The sequence below is a fragment of the Nicotiana attenuata genome, chromosome 7 (assembly GCF_001879085.1).
Source record: "Nicotiana attenuata strain UT chromosome 7, NIATTr2, whole genome shotgun sequence".
NCBI lineage: Eukaryota > Viridiplantae > Streptophyta > Magnoliopsida > Solanales > Solanaceae > Nicotiana > Nicotiana attenuata.
This window is the reverse complement of record NC_031995.1, coordinates 69,139,959-69,151,755: the sequence shown is the minus strand read 5'-3', so window position 1 is coordinate 69,151,755 and position 11,797 is coordinate 69,139,959. Positions and strand designations below refer to the sequence as shown.

The 11,797-nt window shown below is 45.3% G+C and overlaps 1 protein-coding gene across 1 annotated transcript; it reads right to left on the bottom strand.

The window, feature by feature from the left end:
• On the bottom strand, positions 3,015–5,546 carry LOC109230141 (RNA-directed DNA polymerase homolog). Its single transcript, XM_019395669.1, has 2 exons — positions 5,097–5,546; positions 3,015–3,152 (listed from the first exon to the last, which is right to left on the bottom strand). Exons 1-2 carry the CDS (start codon positions 5,544–5,546, stop codon positions 3,015–3,017), a joined length of 588 nt encoding a protein of 195 aa, XP_019251214.1.

Below are 11,797 nucleotides of genomic sequence, written 5' to 3'. Positions count from 1 at the left end.
TTAGACTCTGGTATTCAACCTAGTTCTAAGGAAAGGAACATGTTTTCCCTCTCAGCGTTCTTGTCTCAAATCGAGCCTAAAAACATCAAAGAAGCATTAAAAAATGCTAACTAGATGGCTGCTATGCAAGAAGAACTCCATTAGTTCAGAGGAACCAAGTGTGGCACTTGGTCCCTAGGCCTTCAGACAGAATAGTGATTGGAACCTGGCCCAAAAGACTCTCACTTGAAGGCTATCAAGGGAATTTTGAGGTATCCTAAGGGAACACAGGACCTGGTCCTCGTCTATTTTTCAGGAGATACTTTTGACATGGTTGGATATGCTGATGCTGATTATACTGAATATATGGTGGACACAAAGAGCACATCTAGACGACACATTTTCTGGGGTCATGCTTGATCTCATGGGGTACAAAGAAACAAATTGTGTGGCTCTTTGTACTGCTGAAGCTGAATACGTGGTTGCTGCTTCCTGTTGTGCTCAACTACTATAGATCAAGCAACATCTTGAAGACTTTGGTGTATTTACAGCTTGAAACCGGTACAAAACAAGACGACAAAGCACATTGATGTGTGACATCACTTTTTGAGGGATAATGTTGAAAAGGTTATGATTTGTAAGAAGTTCTGGAAGATGGAGGACCAGGTAGAAGACATCTTCACCAAGGCGCTGAGTAGTGAATACTTTGAAAGAAATCATCTGGAGATGGGGTTAATCAAGCTTAACTAAAAACCTGGTCCCTCGATGATTGGCTATGTTAAGAAGGAAATGTGCAATGCTAAAAAGTGTTTTTTGGTGACATCTAACTCAAATCTATATTGTTACTGGTATACATACATGGCAGTTTCAGGACAAAACAAGTAAGAGTGACATTGCCCTTCTAGGAGTTTTTCTAGGAGTTTCTGCTCAAATTTTCAAACAACGTCAAGGAACCTGGTTCCTGTGACTCAGGTTAATAGTCTCTTCAATACTTATATGTCTTTTTAAACTACTGAAGTGTATTGTCATTAATTTATTCCCATCTCTCTCCAAATTTTTGAAGTCCAAAATGTTAAACCTTTTCTGAACTGACCTGTTGCCTCGAAAACCATTTCCTTCTCTCACACCCAACAGAAATCGATTCTTTTCTTCAAAACTAAAGCAACCTTATGTCAAAAAGAATCATTCTCTCCAAATAAGCCAGAAGTGAACCCAACTCTGTCACCTTCAAAAATCCTAACTCCGACTGAATCGAGACCCAAGAAGCTTTTGGCATACTTTGATGGGACTTTAACTGAAAAAGAATGGGGTAGATCTAATATTCTAGAGAGTGAGGTTGAAATTGTTGCTGGGTTTGTAGAAGCCTTGAAGGATGGAGGAATCGGTGAATGTGCTGGAAAAAGGGGAACTGAATAACGGACCTGGTCCCTCAAATTCTTCTTAGGATGTTAATTCTGATGATGATCTTTTTCTATTGGGTTTTATGCTTAAATGAACCTCTAATTCAGTAAAAAAGATTGATGAAAAGTAGGCTGATTGATGATGAAGTGGTATGACATGCTGATGTGGTGATTGTGGAAGTACGAAGTGGAAAAATCTTCACTTGTGAGAAAGAATTCAAAAAAAATGAAGAAAAGAAAGTTGGTTGAGAAAGATGCAGCAGATGATAAGGGTGAACAGATTGATAAGAAGAAGAGGGAGAAAGGCCACTCGGAGAAAGAAAGGGTAGTGTGATTGAGAAACCTGGTTCCTTACAGAAGCAAAAGGTTGAGTTATCGGGTTTGGAGAGGGAGAAGACTCTGAAGTCTCAGAAAGTGCTGTAAGACAGAGTGCTGACTCTGATATTGCTGAAAAATGGAGGAACTTCTTGACATTGTTGAGTTCCAAAAAATAGAATCACCTTCTTTTTCCTCCAAGTTCTAACGTTTATGAAGAAGAAGTAAAAGCTTCTATGTTGTATGTGATACTCTGATGTTATATGTGCATGGAACTGAGTTTGTTCTTGATGAGGAGAAGCTTGGGGAGATTCTTGGTGATCTAGTTGATCGTTCAGCCTGCTCACATAGGTAGAGAACAAGGTCCCCATGGACCCTTGGCAGAATAGAATTCTAAGTTAAAGGAGAATGAACGATTGAGGAAATAGGTGGAGGACTTAAGAGAGCAGATGATCATTGACCAAAGAATTGTGAATGAATGAATGGACAAGCTGATCAAGGGCTTAGCCCCTTACTTTTCCTCCTGCCCAGTGATCCATGTCTTTCACTCTTTCCAAATTCCCTTGAATTTCTATCTTCTTTTGATCCCTATGCTTGATGACATTGGTACTTTAGTTGTTTAAATTGTCATATTATGTATTGTTGAAACTACTTTGCTTTTATTATAATTACTCTACTATGGGCAATCACTTTATTTTGTGCAATGACATTCACTTGTTGTTCTTGTTATTGTTTATGCCGTGTTGCCCAAGTAGCATGAGTTAATGTTACTGAACTTCTTCCTGGCTGTGCTTCTTCTGTTATTCTTTTCAATGATGCGAAAAGGGGGAAGTTATATAGGTGTCAACATGGGGGAGGAACAAAATCGAATTGATATGTTGTGTTGTGCATGAAAGATAGCTCTGCTTCACAGAGGAAACATTGCTGATAACATGTTGGTTATAGGTCCGATCCACAGGGAAACATGTGAGGAATCTGGTTCTCAAGGGGAACATTAGTTTTGGGTTTGTCAACATCAAAAAGGGGGAAATGTATAAGTTATGTTATTTTGTGTTTTGATGATTTGCCAAACAATCTTGAAGAACCAGTTGTGATCAGTTCTTTGGTCCGGTTCTCATGGGGAATATTGCTGATTCGTAGGGGGAACAATGTGGAGATCTGGTTCTCAGGGGGAGGGGGTATCAATTCTAAGTTTGTCATCATCAAAAAGGGGGAAATTGATAAATTATGCATCTTTTGTTTTGATGATTTGACAAACTTCACAAGTAAACAAGATAAGGAATCTGATACAATTAGTTCCCTTGCATTCAGAGTAACTATTCAGATGTTTGGTTCAATTCTCAATGAAATCAGATAAGGAAACAGTAGAGGGAATAGATGAGGGAACAAATAGGGATCAGTTCCCCTGGTCATTGTACAGTCAACTCTACAGTTGTAAAAGCTGCTGCACTGTACCGTCTGGCAACAGTACATCAGCACAACTGTAGCTTGCTAAGGAAAAACTAAAGGACACTTTATTACATCACCCTTGATGACATCACACACACATATATTATTAATATAAGGCAATGGATTTTATCTCCCCAACACTTGCAAATCAAAAGAAAATATTCTCTCAAGTGCTAGCCACCACATTTCTCAAGAACAAAGCTACTGCAACCTCAAGGACTAGATCCAAAGATTGAAGATATCGTTAATCCTTAGGTTTGTTGAGTCTTTGTTATTTTGTTCTTCACTTGTAATTCTACTTAGCTTAGTTAGAAGCATTTTATGGGAAACCTTTGTAAATCATACACCATTGTGTTTGTGTCTTGGCTAGAGTTAGTCAAGTTGGAAGTCTTTGTAATAGAGGTATTACAAAGTGGCTTGTAATAGGTGTTTTACAAGTTAGTGAGGGATACCAAAGTCTTTGTAATAGTGTTATTACAAAGTGGCTTATAATAGAGTATTACAAGTTAGTGAGGGATTAAGAGGTTAATTCCTAGGTTACATAGGTTGTAATCTGAAGTTTGCTCGGTTAGTGGAGTTGAAATCCTACTAGAGTAGGTCGTGGTTTTTATTCCCATAAACAAGGAGTTTTCCACGTAAATATCACGTGTTCGTTATTTACTGCCGATTTACTGCGGGAACAGATAGAAAACCTAGTTTCCTATACTGTTTGGTTTTATAGTCTGTTGCTGACTGTGGGAGCTGATAGAGAACCTAGTTCTCTATATAATTTGGTGGACCCTTAAGTTCTATCATGCGGGTACTTAGATAAGCCAAGTACTCATTCAACAAGTGACAGAACCACCAGGAAAAATAATTGCTTACTTTTTAATGAAAGTTGAGAAGGCGCGAAAGGAATTATTCGATCAATGGCCCAGAGTTAGTTACATTATGAACGCACTTAAGATTTTGGAGTATTATTTGTGCAGCGTATATGTTGTCATTCCTACAGCTATAGAAGACTCTAGTTTAAGTTAAAAAAATGAATTTAGCCCACCTCACAGACAAAGACTTGAATTGTTAGAAGATTATATTATGGATGTTTCATAGCGTTGTCACGACCCGAATTTCCCGCACTCGGGGTCGTGATGGAGCCTACTCGTGGTAGCTAGGCAAACCTACTCATTTACTCTTCCATTGCTAACAAATCTTTTAATAATTTATAACATCAATATAGAACATGAAATTTAATAATAATAGCGGAAGTCTGAATCATGATCTAAATCAAAATGCGGAACAGTCAACAATAGCCTCTACCCAAGACTGGTGTCACATTACTCACGAACTGCTAAGAGTTTACTAAATACAAAGGTCTGAAAGAAATATATAAACTGTTGTCTCGAAAACAAGGAGGCAACAATATAGAAGAGAAAATAAGGGAGAGACGCCGGGCCTGCGGACGCCTGCAAGGCTACCTCGGTCTCGTGATAATGAAAGCCTGCTCCCGTGCTAATGCTGCTGCTGCTCCTCAAAACCTGGACCTGTGCAAAAATGCACTGAGTGTAGTATCAGCACAACCGACCCCATGTGCTGGTAAGTATCTAGCCTAACCTCGGCGAAGTAGTGACGAGGCTAGACTGGACACCACATAAACCTGTGCAATTATAAATATACAACCGAATCGAAATAGCAAACAATTAACAATATGGGAGGGGAAACATGCTATGGGGAGATGGCAATATTAACAGTAATCCAGAGTAACAATCTAAAGCAGTCTAAATTTACGATGAACAAGGAAACAATACTCAATATAAACACATTTGTATCAATAAATGAAAATCCCTCTACGAACCGCCTGTAGTAGCCTGCTAACCCCAAGAAACTCCGAATCTCTGTCGCTGATGCTGGTCTAGGCCAGTTCTTGACTGCCTCTATCTTCTTCGGGTCCACATGAATACCCTCAGCTGATACAACGTGACCCAGAAATGCTACCGAACTCAGCCAGAACTCACACTTGGAGAACTTGGCATATAACTGACTATCCCTCAGAGTCTGAAGAACCACTCTAAGGTGCTGCTCGTGCTCCTCCTGGCTGCGGGAGTACACCAAAATATCGTCAATAAAGACTATCACGAACATGTCCAAATATGGCCTGAACACTCGGTTCATCAACTCCATAAATGCTGCCGGGGCATTGGTCAACCCAAATGACATAACCAGGAACTCGTAATGCCCATACCGAGTGCGGAAGGCTGTCTTAGGGACATCTGATGCCCTAATCCTCAACTGATGGTACCCGAATCTCAAGTCAATCTTGGAGAATACCCTGGCACCCTGAAGCTGGTCGAACAAATCATCAATCCTCGGCAATGGGTACTTATTCTTGACCGTTACCTTGTTCAATTGCCGGTAATCAATACACATCCTCATTGACCCATCCTTCTTCTTGACAAATAACACTGGCGCACCCCAAGGAGACACACTGGGTCTAGTGGAACCCTTCTCCAGCAAATCCTGCAACTATTCTTTTAACTCATTCAACTCCGGCGGGGCCATTCTGTACGGCGAAATAGAAATGGGCTGAGTGCCCGGAACCAAGTCAATACATAAATCTATATCCCTGTCGGGTGGCATACCCGGCAGGTCTGAAGGAAAGACATCGGGAAATTCCCGGACAATAGGCACAGAGTCTATGGAAGGGACCACAGTACTGGAATCACGAACATAGGCCAAATAGGCCAGGCACCCCTTCTCGACCATACATCGAGCCTTCACGTACGATATGACACTACGGGTAGAATGACTTGGAGTCCTCTCCACTCTAAGCGAGGCACACTCGTTAAAGCTAAAGTTACAGTCTTGGCATGGAGTCCAAGATAGCGTGATTGGTGATAGCCAATCCATACCCAGAATGATATTAAAGTCAACCATGTCTAAGAGTAACAAGTCTACATGGGTCTCAAGACCCTCAATCACTACAACACACAAACAATGGACTCGGTCGACCACGATAGAGTCACCCACCGGTGTAGACACATATACAAGAATACCCAAAGCATCACTAGGCATAACCAAGCATGGTGCGAAATAAGAGGAAACATATAAATACGTAGACCCTGGATCAAATAGTACCAAAGCACCTCGATCACAAACCAGAACCGTACCTGTGATCACCGCATCTGAGGCCTCTGCCTCTAGTCTAGCCTGGAGAGCATAGCAACGGGGCTGGGCCCCACCACCCTGAGCTGTATCCCTAGGTCGATCTGCTGCTAGCTGACCTCCGCCCCTGGCGGTCTGAGCTCCACCTCTATGGCCTCTACCTCCACCTCTATGACCTCTGCCTCCACCTCTGGCTGGCTGTGGGGCATCTGGTGCCTGAATCATAGGACGTGGACCCTGCTGCTGAGACTGAGTACCCCTCAATCTCGGGCAAGCTCTCCATACTCACCACACTCATAACATCCCTCCGAACGCTGTGGCTGGCCCTGGCGACCCGAATGACCTCCTCGAAAACTCTAAAGTGGCGGTGCACTGACGGGAGCTGGCGGTGCACTAAGTGACTGCTGATCAGAATAATGCCCACGGGAACCACGATCACCTGGGGCACCCTGAGAAACCTGGAGGGCTAACTGGAAAGGCCTGGAAGTCTGACCCCTATCATAAGAATCCCTGCCCCCAGATGAGGCACCACTGAACCGACCTGTGTGACGGGGTCTCTTGTCTGTTCTATGACCACCCCCGTATGGCAGAACCATCTCGATCCTCCGGGCCACATTGGCCGCCTCCTGAAAAGTAATATCACTCCCCGCCTCTCTAGCCATCTGAAGACGAATAGGCTAGATCAAACCATCAATAAATCTCCTCACCCTCTCCCTCTCAGTGGGGAGTATGACAATGGCATGGCGAGCTAGATCAATAAACCTGGTCTCATACTGAGTGACTGTCACAGACCCCTGCTAGAGGCGCTCAAACTGCCTCCGATAAGCATCCCTCTGAGTAACGGAGAGAAACTTCTCCAGAAACAACTCTGAAAACTGATCCCAAGTCAAAGACGGCGACCCTGCTGGTCTGGCTAAACAGAAATCCCTCCACCAAGTCTTGGCGGATCCAGATAGACGAAAGGCAGCCAAATCAACTCCATTGGACTCCATAATGCCCATGTTCCGAAGAACCTCGTGGCAGCTGTATAAGAAATCCTGGGGGTCCTCAGAAGAAGCTCCACTGAATGTAGCAGTGAAGAGCTTGGTAAACCTGACCAGCCTCCATAAAGCATCTGCGGACATAGCCGCTCCATCGCCGGCCTGTGCAACTACCCCCGGCTGAACTGTCGTAGCTGGCTGAGCCGCTGGAATCTGACCCTGGGGAGCTACCTGCTCCGGAGTACGTGCAGCAGGAGTCTGGGCCCCTCCTCCAGCCTGAGAAGTGGCTGGTGCTACAGGAAGCAATCCTGCTCGGGTGACACTCTCCATGAGGCCCACCAACCGGACCAAAGTGTCCTGAAGAACTGGGGTAGCAATAAACCCCTTTGGGACCTGAGCTGGGCCCACCGGAACTGCTACGGCTGGGGCCGGAACCTCCTCCTCAAGGTCAACCTGGGCTCCGCCACTGGTGCTGCTTCTTGGGGTTGAGCCCTGCCCCTACCTCGGCCCCTAGCATGGCCACGTCCTCTGCCCCTAGCGGGAGCTGTCTGGGGCTCGGACTGCTGATCGGTAGATGAGGAAGCGCGTGTTCTCGCCATCTGCGAAAGAACAGAGTAGAAATTCAATCAGCATTGAGAAACCAAATCGCACGACAAGAAAGAACGAATGAGAGATTTTTCCTAACTCAATAGCCTCTGGGGGACAAGTACAGACGTCTCCGTACCGACCCCTCAGACTCTACTGAGTTTGTCTGTGAGTTGTGAGACCTATGTAACCTAGTGCTCTGATACCAACTTGTCACGACCCGGATTTCCCACCATCGGGATCGTGATGGCGCCTACTCGTGGTAGCNCCCTAATCCTCAACTGATGGTAGCCAGATCGCAAGTCAATCTTGGAGAATACCCTGGCACCCTGAAGCTGGTCGAACAAATCATCAATCCTCGACAGTGGGTACTTATTCTTGACCGTTACCTTGTTCAGTTGCCGGTAATCAATACACATCCTCATTCCCATCCTTCATCTTAACAAATAACACCGGCGCACCCTAAGGAGACACACTGGGTCTAATGAAACCCTTCTCCAGCAAATCCTGCAACTGTTCTTTTAACTCCTTCAACTCCGGTGGGGCCATTCTGTACGGCGGAATAGAAATAGGCTGAGTGCCCGGAACCAAGTCAATACAGAAATCTATATCCCTGTCGGGTGGCATACCCGGCAGGTCTGAAGGAAAGACATCGGGAAACTCCCGGACAATAGGCGCAGAGTCTATGGAAGGGACCTCAGCACTGGAATCACGAACATAGGCCAAATAGGCCAGGCACCCCTTCTCGACCATACGTCGAGCCTTCACGTACGATATGACACTACGGGTAGAATGACTTGGAGTCCCTCTCCACTCTAAGCGAGGCATACCCGGTAAAGCTAAAGTCACAGTCTTGGCATGGCAGTCCAAGATAGCGTGATAGGGTGAGAGCCAATCCATACCCAGAATGATATCAAAGTCCACCATATCTAAGAGTAACAAGTCTACACGGGTCTCAAGACCCTCAATCACTACAACACACGAACGATGGACTCGGTCGACCACGATAGAGTCACCCACCGGTGTAGACACATATACAGGAATACCTAAAGCATCACTAGGCATAACCAAGCATGGTGCGAAATAAGAGGAAACATATGAATACGTAAACCCTGGATCAAATAGTACCGAAGCACCTCGATCACAAACCAGAACCGTACCTGTGATCACCGCATCTGAGGCCACTGCCTCTGGTCTAGCCTGGAGAGCATAGCAACAAGGCTGGGCCCCACCACCCTGAGCTGTATCCCTAGGTCGATCTGCTGCTAGCTGACCTCCGCCCCTGGCGGTCTGAGCTCTACCTCCATGGCCTCTACCTCCACCTCTATGACCTCTGCCTCCACCTCTAGCTGGCTGTGGGGCATCTGGTGCCCTAATAAAAGGACGGGGACCCTGCTGCTGAGACTGAGTACCCCTCAATCTCGGGCAAGCTCTCATGATGTGACCATACTCACCACACTCATAACATCCCTCTGAACACTGTGGCTGGCCCTGGTGACCCGAATGACCTCCACGAAAACTCTGAAAACTGATCCCAAGTCAAAGACGGCGACCCTGCTGGTCTGGCTAAACAGAAATCCCTCCACCAAGTCTTGGCGGATCCAGATAGACGAAAGGCAGCAAAATCAACTCCATTGGACTCCACAATGCCCATGTTCTGAAGAATCTCGTGGCAGCTATATAAGAAATCCTGGGGGTCCTCAGAAGAAGCTCCGCTGAATGTAGCAGTAAAGAGCTTGGTAAACCTGTCCAGCCTCCATAAAGCATCTGCGAACATAGCCGCTCCATCACCGGCTTGTGCAACTACCCTCGGCTGAACTGTCGTATCTGGCTGAGCCGCTGGAATCTGACCCTGGGGAGCTACCTGCTCCGGAGTACGTGCAGCAGGAGTCCGGGCCCCTCCTCCAGCCTGAGAAGTGGCTGGTGCTACAGGAAGCAATCCTGCTCGGGTGACACTCTCCATGAGGCCCACCAACCGGACCAAAGCGTCCTGAAGAACTGGGGAAGCAATAAACCCCTCTGGGACCTGAGCTGGGCCCACCGAAACTACTGCGGTTGGGGCCGGAACCTCCTCCTCAAGGTCAACCTGAGGCTCCGCCACTGGTGCTGCTGCTTGGGGCTGAGCCCTGCCCCTACCTCGGCCCCTAGCATGGCCACGTCCTCTGCCCCTAGCGGGAGCTGTCTGGGGCTCGGACTGCTGATCGGTAGATGAGGAAGCGCGTGTTCTCGCCATCTACGAAAGAACAGAGTAGAAATTCAATCAGCATTGAGAAACCAAATCGCACGACAAGAAAGAACGAATGAGAGATTTTTCCTAGCTCAATAGCCTCTGGGGGACAAGTACAGACGTCTCCGTACCGACCCCTCAGACTCTACTGAGTTTGTCCGTGAGTTGTGAGACCTATGTAACCTAGTGCTCTGATACCAACTTGTCACGACCCGGATTTCCTGCACTCGGGGTCGTGATGGCGCCTACTCGTGGTAGCTAGGCAAGCCTACTCATTTACTCTTCCATTGCTAACAAATCTTTTAACAATTTATAACATCAATATAGAACATGAAATTTAATAATAACAGCGGAAGTCTGAATCATGATCTAAATCAAAGCGCAGAACAGTCAACAATAGCCTCTACCCAAGACTGGTGTCACATTACTCATGAACTGCTAAGAGTTTACTAAATACAAATATCTGAAAGAAATATATAAACTGTTTGTCTCGAAAACAAGGAGGCAACAGTATAGAAGAGAAAATAAGGGAGAGACGCCGGGCCTGCGGACACCTACAAGGCTACCTCGATCTTGTGATAATGAAAGCCTGCTCCCGTGCTAATGCTGCTGCTGCTCCTCAAAACCTGGACCTGTGCAAAAATGCACCGAGTGTAGCATCAGCACAACTGACCCCATGTGCTGGTAAGTGTCTAGCCTAACCCTAGCGAAGTAGTCACGAGGCTAGACTGGACACCACATAAACCTGTGCAATTATAAATATACAACGGAATCGAAATACCAAATAATTAACAATATGGGAGGGGAAACATGCTATGGGGAGATGGCAATATTAACAGTAATCCAGAGTAACAATCTAAAGCAGTCTAAATTTACGATGAACAAGGAAACAATACTCAATATAAACACATTTGTATCAATAACTGTTGCGGCGTGCAACCCGGTCCACAATTACCATTGTTGCGGCGTGCAACCCGATCCACAAATACCACTGTTGCGGCATGCAACCCGACCCATATCATTTATCATTTATCATTGTTGCGGCGCGCAACCTGATCCTCATATCTCATTTAACATTGTTGTGGAGCGCAACCCGATCCCCAAATATCATTTATCATTGTTGCGGCGTGCAACCTGATCCATATCATTCGACAGTCTAGCTCCCCAAATAATAGTCACAAATAAGTGGCATAAAATTAAACAAATATTGGAAGGAATCCCGGCAAGGGAAAAGAAACCAACAAGTTCAATACAACGTCCCGACAAGGGAAATACCAACAACGCTTTCTCTTTCTTTCATTTCGTACATTATAATCCACTTTACCATTTTGAGCCAACGCTCCAAAGAATCAAGTCATTTCATATACTTTCAATATTCGTATCACAATTCGAGCCAATGCTCCTAGGAATCAAATGGCCATATCATCGTTCACATGTTATTCACAACATATAGAAATCCTCCAATAAACACGAAAATCACAACCAAATCATGATAATCACATTATGAGGACTCACGGTCATACTAGACACCGATGTATAGATACTCGTCACCATGCCTATACATCGTACTCGATCATTTAGCAATTAGCAAACAAGACTCAACTCCTATTCCCTCAAGCTAGGGTTAAACCAAACACTTACCTCAAAGCCTTGAAATCCACTTAATCTTCAACTATCGCTTTACCCCGCGGTTCCATCTCCAATTCGCTCGAATCTAATCTAAA

Excerpts from the sequence above, each read along its gene's own strand:
- LOC109230141 (XM_019395669.1), bottom strand. The coding sequence starts at position 5,546 with ATGTGTATTGATTACCGGCAATTGAACAAGGTAACGGTCAAGAATAAG. Across the intron at positions 3,153-5,096 it reads CGGTAGCATTTCTGGGTCAC|ACGGTACAGTGCAGCAGCTT; the intron begins GTTGTATCAGCT and ends TACTGTTGCCAG.